At 40.3% G+C, this 23,790-nt stretch overlaps 3 protein-coding genes across 3 annotated transcripts; 2 read left to right on the top strand and 1 right to left on the bottom strand.

Annotated features, from left to right (window-relative positions):
• The first annotated feature begins 933 nt into the window (after positions 1-933).
• On the top strand, positions 934-10,540 carry LOC129361836 (protein crumbs homolog 1-like). The gene is made up of 8 exons (XM_055032985.1): positions 934-1,058; positions 2,668-3,639; positions 5,509-6,059; positions 6,139-6,304; positions 7,336-8,251; positions 8,666-8,707; positions 8,799-8,921; positions 9,160-10,540. Exons 1-8 carry the CDS (start codon positions 1,010-1,012, stop codon positions 9,410-9,412), a joined length of 3,072 nt encoding a protein of 1,023 aa, XP_054888960.1. The 5' UTR covers positions 934-1,009; the 3' UTR covers positions 9,413-10,540.
• Positions 10,541-10,976: 436 nt separating this feature from the next.
• On the bottom strand, positions 10,977-17,760 carry LOC129361837 (sentrin-specific protease 5-like). The gene is made up of 10 exons (XM_055032986.1): positions 17,535-17,760; positions 15,309-16,218; positions 14,334-14,439; positions 14,105-14,252; positions 13,967-14,014; positions 13,551-13,628; positions 12,963-13,100; positions 12,772-12,855; positions 12,197-12,247; positions 10,977-11,364 (listed from the first exon to the last, which is right to left on the bottom strand). The coding sequence occupies exons 2-10, from the start codon at positions 16,042-16,044 to the stop codon at positions 11,248-11,250; spliced, it is 1,506 nt and encodes a 501-aa protein (XP_054888961.1). The 5' UTR covers positions 16,045-16,218; positions 17,535-17,760; the 3' UTR covers positions 10,977-11,247.
• Positions 17,761-21,538: 3,778 nt separating this feature from the next.
• On the top strand, positions 21,539-23,465 carry LOC129361838 (alpha-2-HS-glycoprotein-like). Its single transcript, XM_055032987.1, has 7 exons — positions 21,539-21,826; positions 21,938-22,048; positions 22,183-22,264; positions 22,341-22,495; positions 22,567-22,662; positions 22,739-22,807; positions 22,886-23,465. The coding sequence occupies exons 1-7, from the start codon at positions 21,629-21,631 to the stop codon at positions 23,267-23,269; spliced, it is 1,095 nt and encodes a 364-aa protein (XP_054888962.1). The 5' UTR covers positions 21,539-21,628; the 3' UTR covers positions 23,270-23,465.
• The last annotated feature ends 325 nt before the right edge of the window (positions 23,466-23,790 follow it).

The following is a 23,790-nucleotide window of genomic DNA, read 5'->3' as shown; positions in this document are numbered from 1 at the left end:
CTTATTCAGAATCTTTTCCCCTTCTTCCCTGAGAAGAATGACTAATGTTGGACATCCATCCATCCGTCCATCCGTCCCTCCGTCCATCCGTCCATCCGTCCATCCATCCCTCTGTCCGTCCGTCCGGGACAGGTGGTTGATTTATTGAAGAGCAACACAAATTAATGGTTAAACATGAGTATTACAGTTAAAGACCTCCTTTCTTTAAACTTATGAGAGTAATAAACTTTTCTAAATATTCATTTTAGTTTAAATCATTCCTAATAATATTTTTGGTAGCTAATTTCTCAATCAGAAAACTTTCTCTTCATCAGTGGAGTAGAAATATGACCTGAGAGTTTTCTTTACATATAGTTTTTGATGACATTAATAACATGTTCCTGGAAGTTTTTTTTCTTTTATAACCTTTGTCTGACATATATAGTTTAAGTATTAATCTTTATGGTAAATGCACAAAATCTTGTGCATTAAAACAAGGATTAAAAAAAAAGAATTAATCTTAGACCATTTTTTGACAAGAGTATTTTATTAATGCATTTATGTAATCAAATATGATATCTGTACTTGAGTCAAAGTTCTAAATTGATATTTGATACCTCGTTAATCCTCTGCAATGTCTGGGTGATTGCGAAAGGAAATGTCGCTCAGTGAGAAGCTGAGCTTTTCTCTGGCTCTATCGGACCACGACTTTGAAATCCAGTCGCTGTCACTTACATAACAGCACATTTTGGTTGTGTTTGGGAACACGCGTGGAGGTGCTGGAATTAGCCGGCTCCAATGCACCCCTCCCCTCTCCAACACGTTTAACATGTAAGACTACATAAGTGCATTAGCTTAATCTCTTCTATCCAGCATGCAGCGCTCCAAGCATTTCAGTTTACACATACATGCGTTAAGGGATGCGTGGGAGGGGGGAGACGATGGAGCGCCACACACACATTTTCTCCAGTATGTTCTAAAATGAAGACAGTGGCCAACATCTAACAGTGTGGAGGACTTGTACAGGACAATGTTGAGATTCAACATGCGTGCGTGGATCCTCGTGTTGCTTTCTGCAGGTGATGTTAAATGATTTATGACCAGAGATTTTTAGGCCCTGATGACCTCAGTGGCATGTTTGTGCCTGAACAGGTGTGTCAGATAAAGGAAGCAGCAAATTGTTTTGTTTCATTGTCGTTTAGCCTGAATTTTGTATTTGTGTGTTTTTAACTGTGTACAGTGTCTTTCTAACGGTCTCCGTTTTTATTTAACTTTGGCACAAAATTCGTGTCATTTCTGAAACGGAAGGAAAAGCATGCAAAGTTTTAAAAATGGTGTGCTTTGGTTCTTTTCCCCTGATTCAATATATAATATAATATATTCAATACCACCTTTTGCTGCAGTGACTGCAACAAGTCGTACCAGCTTTGCACTTTTCTCAGAAAAAAGCTCAAGCTCAGTAAGTTTTGGTAGAAAGCATCTCTGAGCATCCATTTTAAAGTTTCGCAATGGGATCTTGTAGTGGTCTTGACTTTGACTGGGCCATTCCACAATATGAAGACCTAAACCTGGTAGCTGTGGTCCTGCTAGAATCTTTACCTCCGTTTCTAGTCTTTTGCACCCTCTAATACGTTTTCTCCCAGGATTGCATTTAGCTCTGTCCATCTTCCCAGTAATTCAGACCATCTTCCCTGCATCTGGGGAAGTTGAGCATCCTTACAGCCTGATGTGTCCACTGCTATGTTCCACTGGTACGAATGGTGTGTTTGATGTGAACAAGACAAGGCATTTTATATAAATGCTGAAAAGTTTCATTTTCTGTTTTTTTTTTTTTATCATGAGAGCATTGACTTTGCATTGACATTTGATTTGCCTCTTGATGCTCCGTCATAAAGGCCTTTTTTTTTTGGATTGCACAACTTCTATTTGTCCTGCGAACAGATTCTCTCGCCAGAGCCAAGGATCTCTGCAGCCTGTCTAACTATGGGCCTCTTGGCTGCTTCTCTGTTCCTTCAAGCTGACCTTGGGAGGTTTAAAGTTGTGACATATTGTTTTGTTTTCTTAAGATGACTGAGTTCACCAGATTTTATTTCATTCTTTTATTTTTTAGCAGATTGAAAGAGGCTGAATAGAAACGAATGCCACTTCTTTTCAGATTTTGAATTGCAAAAACCATGGAAAATTATGAACCCTGTTCATTCCACTTCACAATAAGGCACTTCTTTGATCTGGTCTACCATATCATGTCAAAATAAAGTGCATTCACAAAGGGCTTCCACAGACAGGCCCCGATTTTATGCGACACACACAAATTTCTGTTTTTTTTGTTTTGTTTTTTTTTTTAGTAAATGCATATTTTTTATACATTGTACTTTATATAATACTAAGTAGGCCTATATGAGGTGAGTCGCATGCACAATATTAAGATTATAAAAAATACTCAAGTATTTGAAAATTGTAAAGCATTTTTTGGGGGGAACAACGTAAAGCTACTGATCAGAGGATATTAATCCTACCATGAATCAGTTCCTAGCTGATAGGACTACCTGTTAATATGCTAATTTGCATAAGCAAAATAATTTTAATAAGGACATTAAAACTGCCTCCAGCTCAGGAATCTACATTCATGTAAATCCAGTCTTATTTGTATGAACATAGATTGATTTGGTTTTTTTTTTATTTCTCCAGGAAAACTGTACAGTGAGGACTTTGGTGGGTGCGAACAGCAGCCGTGTCAAAATGGCGGACTATGTGAAAGCCACTCCGGAGGATTCCGTTGCCTTTGTTCGCAGCAGAGCCAAAATGGACGCTTGTATGGTGGAGAGAACTGTACAATTCCTCTTTTGGGCTGTGACGAAAGCCAGTGTGAGAATGGAGGAATATGTTCTCCCTCGTTTTCGAACAACCAACACACCTACATGTGCATCTGCCTTCCAGGTTACACCGGGCCAAAATGCCAGACCTCCACCACATTCTCATTTGAGTCACGGGGATATATGTATATCAACACCGAGCAACTGGACCCAGAATCTCCTCTTAATGTGACCTTCAGCTTTAGAACAGAGAACCCAACAGGTACTCTTTTTCAGTGTAGAGTGGATGACTTGCTCCTCACCATTGAGCTGATGGATGGGCAGCTGCGCCTCCTCAACTTGAGAGATCAAGGCACCAGCACTCTGGTTCAAGAACTCCCAGAGTATTTGTCCAACAACAAGTGGCACACAGTTGAAGCATCTCTGGGCGGTGTGGTCAGTTTCATCAGGTTGCTCTGCAGTGAGGTGAGCTGCATCACGGCCTCGGGCGTCAACGTGCAGCCGATGGATCAAGCTGCCACTCTGCCGGAGCCAGGAGTTGTTCGACAAAGCCTCTTTGTTGGAACCTTTGGGTGGAACGGGGCTTCAGGTGGAGTCGAGGACAGAGCAGAGGATCCACCAGCCTTTCTGGGCTGCTTTAGGGATGTCTTAGTAGATTCTCGTCTGGTGCTGCCTGGTGACGTGCCAAAAGATTCAGACGTCCAGGCAAACATCGTAGCTGGATGCAGTGACAGAGACAAATGTGAGGACAGCCCATGTCAGAACAGAGGGCGGTGTGTGAGCCAGGGCTGGAGGAGGTACGCCTGTGAATGCCACAGGCCATATGAAGGAGACGACTGTGCAGAGGGTAAACACACCCCCATACACACACACACACACACACTCAGGGCCTTTCAGTAGTCTTCACATCGTTTGATCTTTTCTGTTTGCTATCAGATTACACCCACATCTTCTTTCTCAGTTTATTGTATAGGATTTTTAGGTGACAGAGCAGCACAAACTTAAACTATTTCTACAAAACACACCACAATGTCTCAGTTAATTATTGACAACTTTCACATTGCCTCTGGTTTTTGATTTTTATTTGATAGGTCATTAATTTTTTTCATTCATTTATTTGACGATGTGTGCATGTGACTCCGGTATGCTCATCTTTAGTAATGACCCAACTGTAAGCAGAATTACCAGAGGCTGTTAAAGAAGCTAAAGGTTAAGTCCAGACTTAGTAGGTGTCACATCAAGAACTTTCAATGGATCGCTTTAAAGAGAGCCACTCACCAGGGTAAAGTTAGACAGCAAATTTTAAAGGAGCTTATTGGGTAAATGGAAATAGACCAAAGTCCAGTCAAACAGATGTCAAATTAGAAGCTATTTATCTACACCTGCAGCATGGATTAAAAAAACGTGGCTTTCACTAATTGACCGGGAATGCTCTCAGCTTTCCAGATCAGGGAGTCTTAAACGTCTGGGACACACCAAGGCGTCTTCTTTAAAGGGTAAATTAAGAAATGTCTTTATTATGTGTGTGTTATTTCATTGACAAACATAACTGTCAACAAATTTCCTGAGTGAAGTCATCAGCAACTGATTGTTTTCTTCAGTAATATGCATTATAACATTTCTGAAAAGACTGGAATAAAAAGGAAAAAGAAAAAACATTTTAGAATCAACATTTTTTAAGGTTTTCAGCTGGATATTAAAAATGAAGTAGGAATTGGCAAATAAACAACACCTACATGGATAATTATAGTCATATGAACCACTCAGAGTGTTTTTATATTCACACAATTGCATACAGATACCAAAGAAGCTTGGGAAAAAATATGTTGCCCAATGGCACATCGACAAATGACAGGGGATGAACGCTAGAGCTGAATCCTACAACTCGTCCCACTGAGTCACAACCTAAGAAATACAAGGATCGAGAACTTGATATGATCAAAGGGGAATGTTTGCTGCTTCCATATTATTATCTATAAGCTGGATGGGATTTATTAAGAACACTTAATTAATTGATCATCAGCAACAAGTGACCGTCTCTTCAAAAGTAGGAGTTTAATCAGTTGATCCGGACAGTACAGGTAAGTGTTAACACAATAACCTTAAAAAGGCAACTGTAAAAGCCCACCAATATATTATGGGATACAAAGCCATTTCACAAATGTCCATCATTTTACATCAAGATATTTTTCACAAGTGGAAAACCTATAGGACTGTTGCCAAACTTTACAAAAATGGAGGTCCCCACAAATTCACCCCAATCTAATCAATCAGAGAACCTGCGAATCAAATCCAAAAATTTCATCTTAGATTAAGGCCCTAGTTAGTATGCTGATGTTGAAAGGATAGTCAGATAATGACTAGCGTTTGTCTTGTTTGAAAAAGCAACCAAGCAAATAAGACCAAAGTAGAGATGGAAGCCAAACTAAGCAACTGAATGGAAACTTGATCAATAAGCATACTGGTGAGGTGCTGAAGACCACATACCAGTAAATCTAAACATCAAAGAAGTAGCAGACTTTGCTGTGCAATTGTACCTCAAAACAATTTCAAGGTACACAGCCATATAACTTGGTATTTTTTAAAATCAGTAATAAAAATGTGACATTTGTTGAGCATTTTAACACCTGATACAATCCTGTAATTAAATGACATTGTACTGTTTATCATTCATGCCGTTGATACCTATTTCTCTCTGTTCATTCCTTCATCACAGAGTACATCACTGGCAGGTTTGGAAACAAAGACCTTGAGAGCTATGCCATGTTCTCATTAGACAATGATCCAGGGGATTCTATCATTATATCCATGTTCATTCGCACCAGACAGTCCAGTGGTCTACTTCTCATCCTGACCAACACCACCAGCCAGTATCTTCGCCTATGGCTGGTGGAGGGCAGGGTCAAAGTTCAGGTCAACAACTTTGAGACTCTTGTCGGTCGGAACACTGTCAACAATGGCCACTTCCACCTGGTTGCTGTGAAGCTGGAAGGAACTGCAGCCACTTTGTTCCTGTCAGCTCAAACCCAGGGCGCTATGGCCATCAGGCGAGTCCAAGCACATCCTGGCGATTTGGTCTTTGTTGGAGGTCTACCAGATTCAAGAGCCTCGGCTTCATTTGGTGGCTACTTCAAGGGATGCGTCCAGGATCTGAGGATTAACACCAAGCACCTGCAGTTCTATCCAGTATCAACTCCTGTGGAGTCGTACAACCTGGAGAAGCTTGTGGGCGTATCAGAAGGATGCAGCAGCGACAACGCTTGTGCTGTAAGACAAAAGCCATGCTTATGACTTCTGTGTAAAATGAACCAGACTTGTAATGTCATTTCTGTCTTTCATACATCAGGTCAACCCTTGTCTCAATGGAGGCGAGTGTTACTCTATGTGGGATGATTTTATCTGCAGCTGTCCCCCCAACACAGCAGGTCAACGGTGTGAGGAGGTGAAATGGTGTGAGCTGTCTCCCTGCCCTGTTACAACCATCTGTCAGCCCCTCTCCCAAGGCTTTGAGTGTAAGTACCCTTTCCTCGAAGATTTCCTGTTACAACATGTGACCTTTGCCGCATGTCTTCCCCCTTCTTTCATTACCTACTTTCATGTCAACTCACTATAAAATAGAGCATCTATTTGATACCTTTTTTTAAAGAAAAAAAAAAAGAATTACACTTCACATACAGCCAGAATTTCTATTCCTTATCCCAAGCAGGATTCATAGACTTATTAATTACTATGTGGCTAATTGCAGGAGGGAACAGAGTTACTGATGCAGGATTCCCCTAAGACATGGTAATCCCTGGTTGGATTAGGTCTACTGGCAAATGCTTGTGGTAGTGTGTGATGACGAGATTTCTTGGTCACGTGTTATTGATGAGAAAAGGAGGAAGGTGCTGATCACAATAAGGATATTTCAGAAAATCTATTATGGCTCCTCGTTTGGGCACAAAGACTAATTTCTCTGGAACAATAACCTGCCTCTCTCATTACTTGAACATGTTTTTGATTTGGGGTACAGGCATGTTCTGCACCACTTTGGCATGTCTCATTGGTGTAATAAAAGTTTAATTTGGCTAAACCTTTTTAAATCAGGGGTACTCAAGTCCAGTCCTCAATACCTTTCACTCTAGCTAAGTACACTGTTCTTGTATAGTGCTTTATCAATATCAGAGAATATTAAAGCATGTTCAGACATGTTCAGACATTAACCTATTCACTAGCTGATGGTGGCAAGTTACTGGACTGCAGCTGCAGCTGACCTGGGGCAGTATGACATTGGCGAAGCATCCCTGATTCAACACACATGAATCAAACACCTGAATTCTGTCACCAGCAGTAACTCAGCCCTGCACACGTCAGATTGAGAGCAACTCATTTGATCTAAGTGTTAGAAAGCATCTAAAGTTTGCAATGTGGTAGCTCTCAATGACTGGACTTGAGCACTCTTGCTTTGGTGTATCAGACTCAAATGTTTCAACCAAATAAGGGATCCTCACCATAATGTCTTGAAGTGACTTTATTTACAGTCTTTTCTGTTTGCATGCCATAGGTTTGTCCAATGTGACGTTCCGGCTTGAAAACAGAATTTTGTGGTATCACAGCAACAAGAAGATTAAGTCCAACCTCTCCAGTGTCTCCCTCAGCTTCCGCAGTAGGCAGTCAGAGGCCGTTTTGCTTCATGGTCAGAGAGACTCTGATTACATAACGGTCTCTCTCCTTGACTCTCGTTTGGTTATGGAGCTCCTGGGTGGGGCTGATAACGACTCTCTGAAAGTGACAGCAGAAAGCCTGGCTCCACTCAGTGATGGTGAGTGGCACTTTGTATCAATCAGCAAAGAGAGACAGTTTCCAATATCCAGGTGGATCATGGATGTAGACGGACACAGAGAGTACATCAGTGTCTCAAAAGCAGCAGTTGGGAACTTGAACTTTCTCAGGGATGCAGCAGACATTTTCCTGGGTGGCCTAAGCCAGGAATCTGGATCGACTTTTTCAGGATGTCTAGGTCCAGTGGAGATTGGGGGTCTTCATTTACCATTCCATCTGGAGACAGAACTGAACCTCCCCAGACCTCAGGAGGAACAGTTTGTGAGGGGCAACAGCGATAATTCACCACAGTACGGATGCCGGGGAGCCAATGTGTGTGCTCCAAACCCATGCCAGAACGGGGGTATGTGTGAGGATCTGTTCGACCAGCATCAGTGCACCTGCCCCTCTGAATGGACAGGATCACTATGCCAAGACCAGGCAGACAAGTGCAACTCTCACCCATGTGTATACGGTAACTGTACTAACCTCTCCGAGGGCTATAAGTGTGATTGTGAGCCAGGCTTCACTGGTGAACAGTGCGAGGTCGAAATGGATATGTGTGAAAACAGCAGCTGCAATTATGGCGCCACCTGCCTGAAAGGCTTCCAGAGCTACACGTGTTTGTGTCCTCGGAACATGACAGGACATTTCTGCGAGTAAGTTTTACACAAGTTTTAAAAGCTGCCGTCACACTGTTTCTACTTTTCCATTTATACTGATTTATAGAAAGACTCACGTTGAACATGAGTCTAAATGTGAAAAATGATGAGGAAGATCAAGTCCTATCGTATGGTTGAAGTACAGTTGTGAGAAACTAAAAACATGTTATACATGGATGCACCAACTGTGGAGGAATTTTTTTCGAGATGTATTTCTGTTGATGAGATTATATGATCTATGGTGGCAAAAAGATGAAGAAAAAAAACAATGCAGGAAAGTAATTTTGCTATGAGGTTATGTCTTCTTACCTCATGGGAACTATAAGATACACAACAATAGTGTGACGGCAGTATTTAAGCAATAGCTAAACATTTTTAAAAAGTTGTACTGACACAGCTCATCTCTTACAGTGTTAAAATCCCTGAAACTCCGTGGTACATAGAGACAGATCCGTGAGTGCTTCTTGACACACCAAAAATGCAGAGGTTGCAAAGCCATGCAAGTACAAAAAAGGAAGCTGACACTATGTATGCATCTGTCTAGACTTCCTCTGTTGCCTGCCTCTTTCTGCGCGAGTACAAGATGGAACTACAGCTGCTTTAATGGAGGAAACTGCTCTGAAGTTGACAATACCTGCTACTGCCTGCCTGGATTCACCGGTCAATGGTAGGACATGCAAAATGATGTTTGTCTTGAAACACTGAAGGAAAGCCGCTTAACCAAATAAAGCTAAATTAATCATTTTTTCATATACATTTCTAAATTTCTTGTGTTCTTTAAAAATATTAGCAGGAATCCTAGGTACTACTAAATGTCCTTATTTCCACATTTATTATTTTATGGTCAATCATGGTTAGCATGCATTTGTTTTTGAAAAAATCTTTTTTTTTTTGTATCCTTTCAGGTGTGAGAAAGATATAGATGAATGTGCCTCAGACCCGTGTATGAACGGAGGCTTCTGCATCAACTATGTGAACAGCTTCGAGTGCGTGTGCGACATGAACTACTCGGGCGTGTACTGCCAAATGGACGTCAGCGACTTCTACATGTACCTGTTCTTAGGCCTGTGGCAGAACCTCTTCCAACTCGTGTCTTACCTTGTCATCCGCCTCGATGACGAGCCGGAGATCGAGTGGGGGTTCCACGTCAACGATTAGGCAAAACCAAACGGACCAAACTTTGTGTAGACGGTCAATCATTTATATACACCCATTCTTTTTGTAGACTCTTATGTTTTTGGTTGAGGCATAATGTGTTTGGACAATTGCTATGATGCATAACCATGTCTAGAGGAATTTGTTTCTGATAATCGATTAGCATCTCAAAAACTCAACTTATACCTGAACTATGACCTCAGATCCTAAAGGAGTTGAGAAGGAGGCTGCATGGATTGATAGAGAGAAGCAGGAAGTTCAAATCATCTATCATTTCTACCATCGATAGTTTCCCCAACTCCAACATCTGTCTGCCCGGCTTTCTGATCTTAAGGCCAGACAGAGATTTAAACAGGAGTGGCAAAAGCAGATGAGGTGGACTAGCAGTGCTTGCGTCATCCAGGACATGTTGATGTGGAATTCTGACATTTTGAAGATAGGAGTCACGACATTTAAATTCCTTTTGAGATAAATACTTTTAAATTGAACATGAACTTCTAGTTAACGTGTGCCGAGGTCATAACCGTAATTCAATTCAAGAATAATACACTATTAAAATCTATCATGTTTCAGGACCTCAACCCCAAATAGCATTAGCTTCTTCAAAAAAACAGACTTTACTTGTTTTTCTTGCTTTTATTCTCTGTTCAATAATTATTACATTTGCTTTGCATAAACTCTTCCTCATATTTTCTTATTGTAGCTGACATTGTGTCCAGTGTCCTCCACAGCTGGACGGTCCTTCTGTCCTCTTCTTGTCAGAATCTGGTCCGTTCCGCGCATGCTAGCTCGCTAGCTTACCGAGCAACGCGGCTCCATGCGTTTGACTGTCAGCCAATCAGAGACGAGCATGGCAAAGAACATAAACATATGAGTTTATTGTGACTTATACACTTATTGTGTTTTATAATAATAATAATAATAATAATAATTGAAGAAACATTTGTTTTGAAGATTTAAAAATAATTGAAATTTGATTTAATTTTTTAGTTGGACTTGTTTTTCCTCATTTCCAGTTTTTTAGCGCCCCCTGGAGGTCCTTCCACTTTGAAAAAAGTGATCCCCCTGTCCAGCTCACAAGTTGGGGAAACCACTTTTCATTTGAAGGTACACCCATCATTTTCTTATGTCTGATTTACACCCATACAAAATTGTTAAAAGCCTCCGACGATGCATGTTTATTTTCTGTCTTATTCACAAAGAACCTATGTGTTATCTAGTCCACAGTCTGTAGTGGAAATGTCTTCTTCCGTGTTTTCTGGTGTTCTTCAGGTCTGATTCTCGGACAGAGAGCTCTGTGTGCCTTAAATGTCTACCTTGTGTCTGCTGTGGTCTCATGTTCAGAGACAGTCTACACATGTGAAGCCAGCACAACATATTCACATGTAACTCTGTAAACTCGTATAGTTCTACGTGAAATGTGTACTGTATACCCAATATACAAGATGAAAACATCAAATAAAAGCAAAGTACATCCAACTTGTTTGTAAAGCTTTATAATTACTTCCGGTTGAAACACAAAAGACTCAACCAAATGCATCTATTTAAGTAATGACGTTAACAGAAATTAAAATTGTAAAACTGCTATTTTTAATAGTTGGATAGCAACAGAAAATCCATGACAGACTGAATAAGGCTTTTCTGGTGGACTTCAGAGATGCTTCTTACTTAAATTACACTTCAGGTTAAATAGCAATCACATAAGTACAGCAGAGCAACAAGAGTTGTGGATTTGACTGTAGACCTGATGGACGTAAACCCCAACAGAGGGCCAAGCTCAGAGCAGTGAGGTTCCTCGTTTTAGAAATCCTTCAGAAGCTGCATGTACCTTCGTCTCATCAGTCCTGTACATGAAGCTCACAGTCACAGAGTTCCTTATAGATCCTCTTCCGTATGTTTGGGATGTCCTGTTGGGAAAACTGGAACGGTCTTGACAGAGCCAGGCATCTAGAATACTGTTAAAAAAACAAAAAAGACATTGCAGTATCAAACTGAAACAAATAGTAAATGTTTCATATTGTGTAGTGAAAAAGTCTTTAAGAAAACTGTCGATGCAGAAACTGAATGAGAAAAAACATTTTGGTAAGTTTTTTACTTCTAAACTGGAAGAAAACAGAATAAAATTTATGGCAAAAAGCGAAGACAAGAATCACTAAACTTTTTGTCGACTGCTGAAAGCGAGACGGAAACATTGTTGGGAACTAAAGTCCAATGAGATCCAAGTTTTAGAAAAAAAAAGTTTGGAGAAATTTTATTGAAAACCAAATGAAAATAAAGCTGCTTAAGGTAACAAAAATGCAACTATGTCTGTTCTGGATAATCCAACTTTAAATTCTCTTCTTTCCAGGCATACATTTTTTTTTGCAGACACTATCAACCAATGTCTTTTGAACTGCAGGGAAAAAAATTAGGACTCCTGACTGAAATTCAGAACGGAATTCAGAAAAATACATTAATATGGAATATTTCTTTCTACAGTTGGCAAAAAAGGTGAAACTATTTATTTACAGTTTGTTTTAAAAAAAACAACAACAAATTATTGAGAACCCTCAGTTTGGGTAAACTGGATTTTAAAGAGTTAAAATTTCAGAAAATTCTTTAATATTTAAGATGCATAACAAGGACAGAAAATAAAAGGCTTTAAAAAAAAACTGTGACAACAGTCAATATTTTTCACTTCCTTCACATTCTGCACTATTTTCCTGTGACAGATAATAGTCTTAGCGAAAAATAGTATTAAGAAGCGTCAATTAGCAAAAGCGTGTTAAGCGTGAAAGCAAGACGTACCTCTAAGACGAAAACGCCGCAATCGTTCTCATTGGTCTGTTGTGGAATTTTCTGTGAAGAACAGAAGGGGGAGACAAAGCATCAAGTAAAAAAAACTCAGAATCTGATATTTCTGTAGAATGTCATGCACTGCAGCTGTTTGTGGGAGACTTTCATTTTACTTTAAAGACTTGCAACAACTTTTTTTTCAGGCTGCTTGAATGTGATACACATACAGCATCTCTGAGCCTGTTCAGTAATGCTGCACATTAATATGACAACACTTTTGCGCAGCTCCTTTCAAAAGGTATTCTCAACCCTTGAGCTTTTTCATATTTTTCACAATTTTATTTAATTGAATACAAATTCTAACCAACTAGTTTCAGACTACCTTACTGCTTAATAAACTTTGGTCTGTCACATAAAAGTACAATAAAATGCATACAAGCTTTTGGCTGAAATGTGACAAAATGAAAAAAAAAAAAAAAGTTTTAAAGGTGTGATCTTATTTTTGCCACGTCAGTGTAACTCGAGTGAAAATGTCAAACTCAAGTTGCCCTCTCAGGTTACATCATACTTGGTCCAGTTTCTCATACCTCTACAAATGACACCGTCCAGCCGTCTTGAAAAGAAGCTTGTTTCTTCTCCTTTGCTTCGGACATCAAGTATTTCAGGATGTTCTGTTCAAAGCAAAGCAACACGTCCAGATGCAGTCCAACTCAAATGACCCACAATCCAACCAAGACATCCTTGTAAGAAGAATAAGAATAAATAATAGCTTTATTACCCTTGCAACCTTCTGGAGTGAATGTCCTTGAGAATCGTAAAGGCAGATTTTCTTGGCGGAAATGTCCGCTGTAACCAGACACCAGTGGACCTCCAGGTGGATGGGCACCAGGAGAAGAGTCTTTGAAAATAAATCCACCTGAAACAGGAAGACTGGATTAGTTGGAAAATCTATTCTAACAGCCTGAATAAAATAAATAAATTAAAAAAATGAACGTCTACCAGGATATTTTTAACACTTCATGTTTCCTTCTGCTAGCTAGCTTTATGGAGATGCTGGTTTGATCCTCCAACAGGATTTGGTACTGGGCCAGAGGTACCAAAGGTACCAAAAACTGCTTCTATTTCTGGATTGGCAGCACTGGTGTTTGGGTCTGATTAGACCCATTTACACACCCCAGTAAATGAAACCATGAATGTGGTTTATAGCTTCCTCCCGCAGAGTCGGGCGGCTGCCGTTTACATGTTTTTATTTGCAGAATCCACATTTTCTATTTGCATCCCCAATCGATTAATATCACATATCTGAGTTGGTGTTGGACGTTTCTTTAATTTACTTGATGAAGATCCGTTTTACGTTATATCTAACCTGCTTCGTCCATCGCCTCACACCGTCATATCCTTTGGTCATGAGCTGACGGTGGAAGAAACTGTTGAGAAAATGGACCTTCAAGTGGAGACAAGAAAAAAAACATGCTGAAATTAATCAGAAACAAAGACTGAAAAATGACCAATAGAAAGCCAAAACAACCATAGTAAAGTTTAATCTGAAGATTTAACTGAGCTAACCCAGTAGGTTAATAGGTTAGAGCTAAAGTCGCTAGCTGCGTTTCCATTACAAATGTGTGCAAAACTTTGTGAATATTCCGCTAATGTAAAATCACAAGTGAATAGTGATAAGTTATTAACAAATATGCCTTACCATACAATATTTTTGAATGATTTATGTGTAATTGTTCAATAAAATCATTCTTTTGCCATAATTGTGATTATAACGTAGGTTACCTTGTGATCGGACGACTCCATGATCAACTCTCCGTACATGTTCATGACCTGCAGTTCACCCCAAAACACGTCGGTTTAGAGCACAGCTCAACACACTCTACACAACAAACCAAAGGTCTTATGGTGTTCGGTGCTAACCTGGTCATTGAGCCAGTGCTCATCCGCCAACGTCAACAAGTCCTCCAGAGTCAGTACGTGTTTTTTGTAGACGACTCGGAAAGACAGGACGGATTTCTGGGTGATCGTGGTTCGGTATTTGTCCACTTTAGAGAAGATTGTGCTTTTCCTGCGGAGGTAGAGACAAGCTGACTTTAGGGTCTTGTCTAGCAACACAACGCAGCTACTTTGGGTTAGCTCAGGCCTTCACCTGTCACTGAAATCACAGTTGAACTTCCTCTTCAGATGCCTCAAAACGTCACTCTTATGGAGTGGGATGAAGCTGCCATATCGCCTGTAGAAGACTTCCAAGAAGTCTGGTAAAAAAAAAAAGAAAAAATGAAAAAGCAGCAGTGAGGAACAAACATGCAGAATCCTCCACCTTATCCTTCTAAACATTTTGCCATCAAAAACCTTCATGCATTTAATCAGGATTCTAAATGAACATCTTTTTAAATGTGTGTAAAAATGTTGCACTAACTTGATCAGCACGATATGTTACAAAACTTGAATTATTGCGATACAAATAATATCTCAAAGGACTGCTTGGAATGCAAAGTATGTTTGAATTTTCACTTTGAATGTCATCAATATATTCAGCGTGTTGTTGCATGGAGCAGTGATGAACACATGGACCAATCACATAAAACATAAATGCAGCACAATTATTTCTGACATATTTAACAATAATAAAATTCCACGATTTTCCAATATCCTGGAACCATATTCTAAATATTCAGCCCAGATCATTTTTAATATTTTTTGACGTAGCCAGTAAGAGCATCCACAGCTCCTTCTACTGCTGCTGTTAAGACAAAATTCTGCTCTGGTACACTGATTATTACACTGATTATTACACTGATTATTACACTGATTATTACCGTAGGGATTTACATACTCTTTCTGGTTACCTAGCAACAACCTCTTGAGTTACTTGCACTTCAGCTGTTTCATGTCCGCCTCATTACTGCCTAATAATAAAAGGAATGGTTTGGAGTCTGAGGGAAAAATTAGTTCAACGCCTCAAGAATAAATATCAGATTGTCAGTTTGGCAGCGTTTCAGATATTTAAAACAAACAACAACAAAAATTCTGCAAAAATTATCAATATCTATGATACAAAACCATTATATTGTGATGTGTTTTTTCAGTGCATCGCCCACCCCTCAGGGAACGGTGAACTGACCTTGGATCTCCCTGGTCAGGGTGTCAGCGTTGGCATCATTTGGACAGGATGTTGTCTTTTCACTCCCGCTATGCTGGAGATCAGGGCATTGTTCTAACGAACCCATCTGCGACCTGAACTGTGTGGTGTCGTCCTGCAGAGGTCGCACGGTGTGGGAAAGTTCTAGAGCGGGAAGAACGCCCTCGGATCGTCCACAAGGTTCAACGCTATCTGGCAGCGATGCTGCTGTTGGCGAGGTCTGACTGACACTGCCTGCATCAGACAAACCTGAAACACTTTCTGATTGGCTCCAGCTCCCCGGCCCGTTCTGATGGACTTCTCTAGAATCCCCAACGTCCGGACCGAGATGGGTTTTTATGGATTCTGGGGATTTTACTTTCGAGTTGTGATTGTTCTCTAATGAAACCATTTTCTGTGATGTCGAATTAAGTTCAGTGTCTGTGGCTGTACGGACCCCGGAGTCACCGCACCGCTGCGTTCGGATCTTCCAGAAGCGGCACCTCTTGCTCCACTTCCTCCACAGCCAGAACTGCAGCTTGTAGTACAAGCGTCTCTTGTCCCGCCTGGACAGGTGGGACACGCCCTTGACGGACGACGTGAACGCCCGTCTCCTGGTCAGGCTCTTTGGCTTCCTCAAGTGGCTCCGCAGTTGCTCCATCTGACAGAGGCCGAACCACGTGGATTCACATGTGAGCGCGCAGCTGTGGGAAGCCTTCTGTTTGACAGAGCGGCACATGAGAGATGGACGGCACCCGAGCTGGACCCACTGGCTTCCTGTTTGGAACAGACGGACTCCCAGCGTTTCACACCATGGTCCCGACGCCCTTCGGGATCAAGCGGTAAATCTCAGGGAGAATGCGGACGCTAGTTGCTGAAGTAACTTGAGTGTCTTCCTGGGTCCACGCCAACTCTGCAACAGAGAAGCATCATTTCAGCACAAACATCAAACATATTTGTTTTTTTTAGGGATGCACTAATATTAAAAAGTTTAGTCCATATCAATATTCCTGTTAAAACCAATATTTATCAACAGTGTGCATATGTTTTACAAATCCTTCAACGAACTGCCCTTTCCAGCCTCCATTCCCCTTCCAGAAACAAACAGCAACAAGATGGAAAAAAAAAATCAATTGTTCGCTCAGTTTATCGGATTGATACCAATAGGCTAACAAATTACCAACATCGGTTGATATGGATTTATATCGTGCATTGTGCAAAGTTTTATATATATATATATATATATATATATATATATATATATATATATATATATATATATGTATGTATGTGTATATTTATATGTATGCATGTATGTATGTATGTATGTATGTATATATATATATATATATATATATATATATATATATATGTATGTATGTATGTGTATATTTATATGTATGCATGTATGTATGCATGTATGTATATATATATATATATATATATATATATATATATATATATATATATATATATATATATATATATGTATGTATGTGTATATTTATATGTATGCATGTATGTATGTATGTATGTATGTATATATATATATATATATATATATATATATATATATGTATGTATGTTATATATTTATATGTATGCATGTATGTATGCATGTATGTATATATATATATATATATATATATATATATATATATATATATATATATATATATATATGATTAAAAATTATTTGGCTTCGTAATTTAACCCCTTGTCTCTAAAAAAACAACAAAAATGCTCCTCTTTCTGAAACTCTGCGTTTCGTTGAAAATACTTGTATTGTTTTATTTTAAAACAACTCCTTTCTGTAATTCTTTTTCATTTACTTTGCTACTAATATTCATGGTTCACCCATAGACCCGCTCTCCAATTTAACATGTTATTAAGCGGAACTATCGCTGTAAAACTGGGTGCTACTTTCTGTAAAGAGCCTGTCCGTCTGGTGACATAAACCTGCCTCACAGCGTCACGAAGCCGGAGCCCTGCATGGCTCTGTGGGAGCCCACGTGTCCAGTACTAGACCACGCAGAAGGACAAACACACGGACCTCCCACGTTTGGCTCGCATTCGTATCACCTCCAGGCTGTCAGCCCGGTCCGGCCTCAGCTCGGCACGTGCTACCGAGCGGAGTCCCCGGCGGAGCAGCTAGCCGCACAGCTAGTTTCCCCTGGCACAGCAGCAGAACATGGGGGTTCAGAGGGAGCTTCCTGCAGCCGGCCTTACCTGCATTTCCTCCGCCTGGCTGGATGAATCCTCCGCTCGGTGCGAGTTCTGGGCCCGCAGTACGTCTCACATCAGAACCGTAAGGAAAACCAGTAGTTTAAGCTGTTAAATACCAAATAAAACCAGATAAACCAAAGACGAAAGTAGCAACAAGAGTCTCCATATTGGGAGTCGCATTCAAAATGCGTCATTCCTGTGTTAGCCAATCAGAAACGACCAATTCAATAACAAGGCAAGACTGGCAGAGATAGATAGATAGATAGATAGATAGATAGATAGATAGATAGATAGATAGATAGATAGATAGATAGATAGATAGATAGATAGATAGATAGATAGATAGATAGATAGATAGATAGATAGATAGATAGATAGATAGATAGATAGATAGATAGATAGATAGATAGAAGTGGGTCGGAATGTATCATCTAAATAACTTCATTATTAATAATCATACACACACACCACATATCCTATTAAGTAATATGGGATATGTTACACGGTATCCTGTTTTTATTCATTAATCAGCAATTATTATATTCATTTATTCATTATCAGATGACATATTACGACTTTATTACCAGACATAAATATTTTTCATCACAAACTTCTCTTGATTATAAGAAAAGATATAATATTTTATATTAATCAACTCTAATGTTATTTTGTTCTCACATTTTGTTTGCAGCAGTCTTGCTTGCTATTCAAAGCAGCTTGATGAATTTGACTGGCAGCCCAAGAGAAAATGAGCATCAGAAATAATATTTGTGAAATAATTTAATATAATTTATATTTTATTATTATTATGAAGAAGAAGAAGAACAAAAACACAAATTATGATTAAAATTTTAAGACGAAACGGGACTTTTTAAAAAATTATTTTTTTTGTATTTCTGCCTTTTGTTTTTTTCTATCTTCCCTCAAATTTCTGAGGCTCCCTCAGCGCCCCCTGGTGGCCCCTGAAACAAAACAGGATACCTTCAGTGTGTTTTATTTTGGGCGCGTGAAAAACTGAATTTCATTAATTTTTTTTCATTTTCATTTTTCATAAGGTGTTAAAATGTGCATCTTTTTTTAATCAGACCAGGCCAGATTTTCACGGATTTGACATTTTGTTTTTCTTTCCCCACCCCCAGACCAGATCTCTTCTCCCTGTGGGCCTCCCTTTGACTTTCTCTGCAGCTGTTCAGCTGGGCAGCCCTGCTTCAAAACAGCAGATGCTCAGATGTGTCTGCTGCTTTAACCTTGTAGACTTTAATTTGACGTGGCGTTCGCTGTCCTTTCTGAGGTAGGCTACATTTATACAAATGTCAAGGATTTTATACATCTCCAAATCAATACCTCCCCTGGACAAATCAGATCACTATCTTTTTTTTCCCCACTCTGAATATAAACCTCTTATCTAGAGACTACCTGTTTGGAAAATGACTGTAAGGAAGCAGTCACAGGAAGTCAAAGAAGCCCTTTGAGCTGCATCTCGATGAGGTGTGTAAAAACACGTGAAAGAAATGGAAGTTGGTGCAAACACTATAAACTTCCTTTTGGACTTCCCTCTCTGCCCAAAGTTTGTTTTCCTCATGCATTTGCACCAAAATCTTCTCTTTAAGTAGACAACTTTGAGATGGCCTCCATTACTAGCTGTTAGCCTGTGTGAGGCAAACGCTGGAATTTTACCAGGAAAAGTCATATTGATGCCTCTGTTTGTTCCTGACCTGGAGTAATACTTGTGTGTTGTGCAGATGGTCTTATACAAAACAAACATCCAGGACGGCAGCGGCGAGTGTCACTGGCCCTCAAATATGCCCCCTGCCATCGACAAACATCCTCTTCTGAAGAGTTCGGTCGCTGATCTGAGGGGCCCCGCTTTGTAAGGCTCCTCTCTGACCTCGGTGGAGACAGGCAGGCAGCTGGTTACACAATAGTACTGTTTGAGCATGGACTCAAGATAAAATCACCAAAAATGAGTTAATGCATCACTGTGGAGGATTGGCTAATGCAGAATATAACGTAAAATTCCCAACGTCATGATTTTGTCATTAAATGGGTACTCTTTACTTGTATTTTCATTGAATATTTGGAAATGAATACTGGGTTTTGAATACTGAAGTTTGTAAGGAAAGCCTGATTCAAAATGCCAGGAAGAAAGTCCTGACAGTTCTGATGAAAATGAATAGAAGAGATCCTATTACTCTATTTTATCTTCTGTCGATTGACGCCTTTTTGGTTCAGGATGCAAGTCATCGAGATAAAAGCACCTACAGATCATGAAAATGTCAGCGCCCAGGCCGTCCGACAGTGAGGGAAATTTGCTGGATGTTTGAGGTTCTGTTTGCTGCAGAATTTAAATGAATGCACAATCCTGGCTAGTGAATGAGAAACAGCTGCTGTCGTATCTGACGTTTCTTTGACTGAAGACGTTATTTGTCTGTGAACATGTCATGCTGAAAGTAGAGAGGAATGCTGGTTTTTGCACGCCAGATTTGCCTTATTCCGGAATTGAGAGGGACATCCTTCTGTATCACCGTCAGCAGTTTCACATCTGCAACTGCACTGCTGTGTATAAATCTTGTATTTTACTTTTTTCACCCATTACTCTCATATTTAGACAGTTGTTTTTCCTCTGAGAGGTAGATGGTTCAGTTACAGTGTCAGGCTCCTCTCCTGTGGAACCAACTCCCAGGTTGTGCCTGTGACACAGACACCGTGTCTGCCTTTAAATCCGAGGAAAAAGTTCAGTCTTTTAAAATAAAACTGTCCCCTATGAACAAACTGAAGGTACAGTAGACCATGTTTTTGGGGATTTTTTTTTTTTTTTTACAAAGCCATTAAATCAGCCGAGTTCCTCTGGGAAACACTTCTTGTCACAAGAGAGTTGTTCCCTTCCACTGTCGTCACGTGTTTGCTCAGGAGGACTGACTGAAATGTATTACAATTACAATGAACACGAATTGCATGTGAATGAAATCTCATCCATAGACATATGCTGTGAAATTGGCACCAAATGAATAAACTGAATATTAATTATCTCTTAACCTTGTTGAAAAGGCCAGTATGTGATTCAAATTACCCCAAGGGATCCCTATGGTCTAATATTTTATTCTATTGTCTCTTGTGTTTTATTCCTTGTATTTTAGATGTTTTGTATGATTTCACCCGCTATCAAGCACTTTGGTTAACCTAGCGGGTTTTGTAAAGAGATATAAACATTATAATATACACCAATAAACACAGTAAGAAGAATGTGCTCTTGTTATTGAAAAGCTTATTGATCTCAGATGGATAACAATCAAATAATGATGTCGACACTGATGTTTAATGCGTCCAGGTCACTGATCCTTCATAAAAAAATTGTTGCTGCTCAAATTGCCATTGCCGTGCGCTATTAATCAGGAGAAGGTGTACCAAAAACACCACATAATTTAAAACTCATTCGGTAAAAGGTGGAAGTTGGGCAGGTTCATCATGGGATCAACAGAGGCGGACCACCAAACAAACATACAGACACCCCACCGGAGGCCCATTTGGAGTGGCCAGTGAAAGTAAAATGCATGCTTGTGAAATGCGACTGAAAACGGCACTACTAGGAAAATACTAGCACATGCATGGGGCGAACACACAAAGTCCAAACGAAGTGGCCCTAAGTGAGATTTGAAACCAAAGTCTTCTTAGAAACCATTGATGACCACTGATTTCAGCTCGCATATGACATACCTTGACATTTACTAACCAGTCATTTGCTAATTGAGAAGGAATTCCATAAATCAAGAAGTGAACTGAGAAACAGGAAATCCTTCCATGACCTCCCTCCATCGTGATCCAGACATTTCATTTGTACCGTTATCATGAAATCCTACCTACTGATTTGAACTGGTGGTCACTCGCTTCATCCAAGACTTTGCGTCCATTTGTCTTGGCAACTCTCCTGATACGGAGCACAGCCCACTTGCGACGCAGGAGGAGGAGAGATCACAGTGTTTAACTTGGACCGGTTTAAAGTTCAGAATAAATACAACACAGGCGGCCAGAGTTCTGCCTCTTCTTTCCGTTTTCTGCTTGATTTGTTTCTCAGATAGCTCTCTGTGCCTTGAAAAGAAATGCAACTCCTGGGCATCACTGTGGCTTTGGGACTGCTGGGGGGGATATGGGCTCAGCTGAATATTTTGCTGCCTGAGTGCGACTCCCTGGAGGCAGAGGAGGCTGCACTGGTGGCTCAGGATTACCTCAATGCACAGCACACCCACGGCTACAAGTACGCGCTGAACCGGATTGAAGAGATCAAGATCCACACTGTGGTAGGTCAGCAGGTGTACATGTGAGAGTCTCGGATTAACAGCACAATTGTATCCCATTAAGAACTAAAGGAAAATATTGAAGTAAACAACTTAATATTTTGTCTTATACAGCCTGATGGAAACAATACATATGTCCTGGAAATTGAATTGCTGGAGACCGACTGCCATGTACTGGACCCCACACCTGTTGCCAACTGCACAGTCAGGCCCAAACATCTGACGGTGAGAACGCAGATCATTCTTCCACAGACGAGTTAGAGTGGCTCAACCATACCAGACAAAACATGATGATCAGAGTAAGGTTTTTATGTTACAAGATCAGCAGCTGTTTGGACTGATTCCTTGTGCATCTCTAGGCAATTGAAGGGGATTGTGATGTGGTGCTAAAAAAAGTTGCCGGTATTCTCACTGTCCTGGCATTCAAATGCAAAACAGAAGGTAAGAGTTAACACACTGGCATCTCACAGAAATCACCACAGATTTAAGGAGATTTTTTTTTCTGGTTGATGTTTAGAATCAAGAGAGGACTTGTGCCTTGGCTGCTCTACCCTCCTTCCTCTGAATCACACACAGGGCCAGGACTTTGTTCAAGCCTCACTGACAAAACTCAACAATGAGACACAAAATTTAACATATTCGCTCTGGGAGATTGGAAGGATGTCTTCACAGGTGGGTCTCAGCATGCAAAGGTCATGCATCCACAAGTTCAAGTATTCTACAACCTTTTAAATGTCTTTCAGATTGTGGCTGGTGGACAAATGTACAAGGCAGAATTTGTTGTAGTTGAGGCCAACTGCATCAATGACACCTGCACACCCCTGAATGACACTATGGCTGTAAGTGGACAACATTACAAAGCCTGTAGGAGTAGCTGGTTAGCGGCATTAAAAAAAAATCTAACTTCCTTTTCAGGCACGTGGAATTTGCATTTCCGAAGGTACAAACGATCCCAGCGTGAACTGCAAGATGTTTTCCACTCTGGTAAAACACTTTAAATTCCTATAATTTGAGATGATCCAATCTACCCAAATAGGCTAAATGACATTGTTCCACTTTCAGATGCCACTTTTGGATTCAAACACCACCATGGGGTCTACCTTTCCACCTCAAGTTCATATCCACGCTGGGAGGGCTTCTCACAAGCATAGTGCAGGACACCACAAGCTCACAGCCCTCCACAACCCCCACATGAGCAACTATTTGTCAGAATCCACAGAATCTGCTGAAGTGGTCCCCGTTGCCCCAGCTCTAATTGTTCCTGCTGCTGAGCCTGCCAGTCCCTCGCCAGCTGCTGATGGCTCGTCTTCAGACGCTTCGTCAGCCAGCGTGGAAGTCCCCATCGCTTTGGTGAAGAGAGAAGCACCTGCCTCCATTGTAGCCAGTGCTCCTGCCGTTCCTGTTGCTCCAGTGCAATTGTGCCCAGGAAGGATCAGGTTTTTCTAAATGTCTTAAGCTCCTAAAGACTCAACAGTTGCTTTAACTACACTGGTACTAAAGGAACTGCTGCAAGTGTGCTATAATACTCTTAGGTTCAGAATAGAGTTTGAAACTGGTCATGTAAGCATTTGGAAAAGAAACAAGATTACTGGAAATTAGATTTGCATGCAAGTGTTGAATAAAGATCAGTCCTTGTTTTTAACTTTTCACTGTGCTTTCTTGAAAAGTAAGTTGGGTACCTAATGAAGAAAATATTGCCTTATGGGTCAATGAGGACAGTTCACATTATTGACAAAGTGCACATGCCTATTTGTCAATCATGTTGACTCATGCAAACAGGACATCTTTGTACCCAGGAGTATTTCCAATAGCTGGAAGAGGAGTGAATGTGGGGAGGCATGTAGTTCAGCTATAGTTTAAAAAGTCAGTCTCCTAAGCACATGATTTGAAACAGTTTGCTTCTTTCTATGACCCTTACCCGATTGCAACTTCAAACATTTGAATGTTCTAGATAAACACCATTATTT

This window comes from Poeciliopsis prolifica, unplaced genomic scaffold (genome assembly GCF_027474105.1).
Source record: "Poeciliopsis prolifica strain line A6 unplaced genomic scaffold, Auburn_PproV2 SCAFFOLD008, whole genome shotgun sequence".
NCBI classification, from domain to species: Eukaryota; Metazoa; Chordata; class Actinopteri; order Cyprinodontiformes; family Poeciliidae; genus Poeciliopsis; species Poeciliopsis prolifica.
Note: the sequence above shows the minus strand (reverse complement) of the source record. Positions and strands in the feature narration are given on the sequence as shown.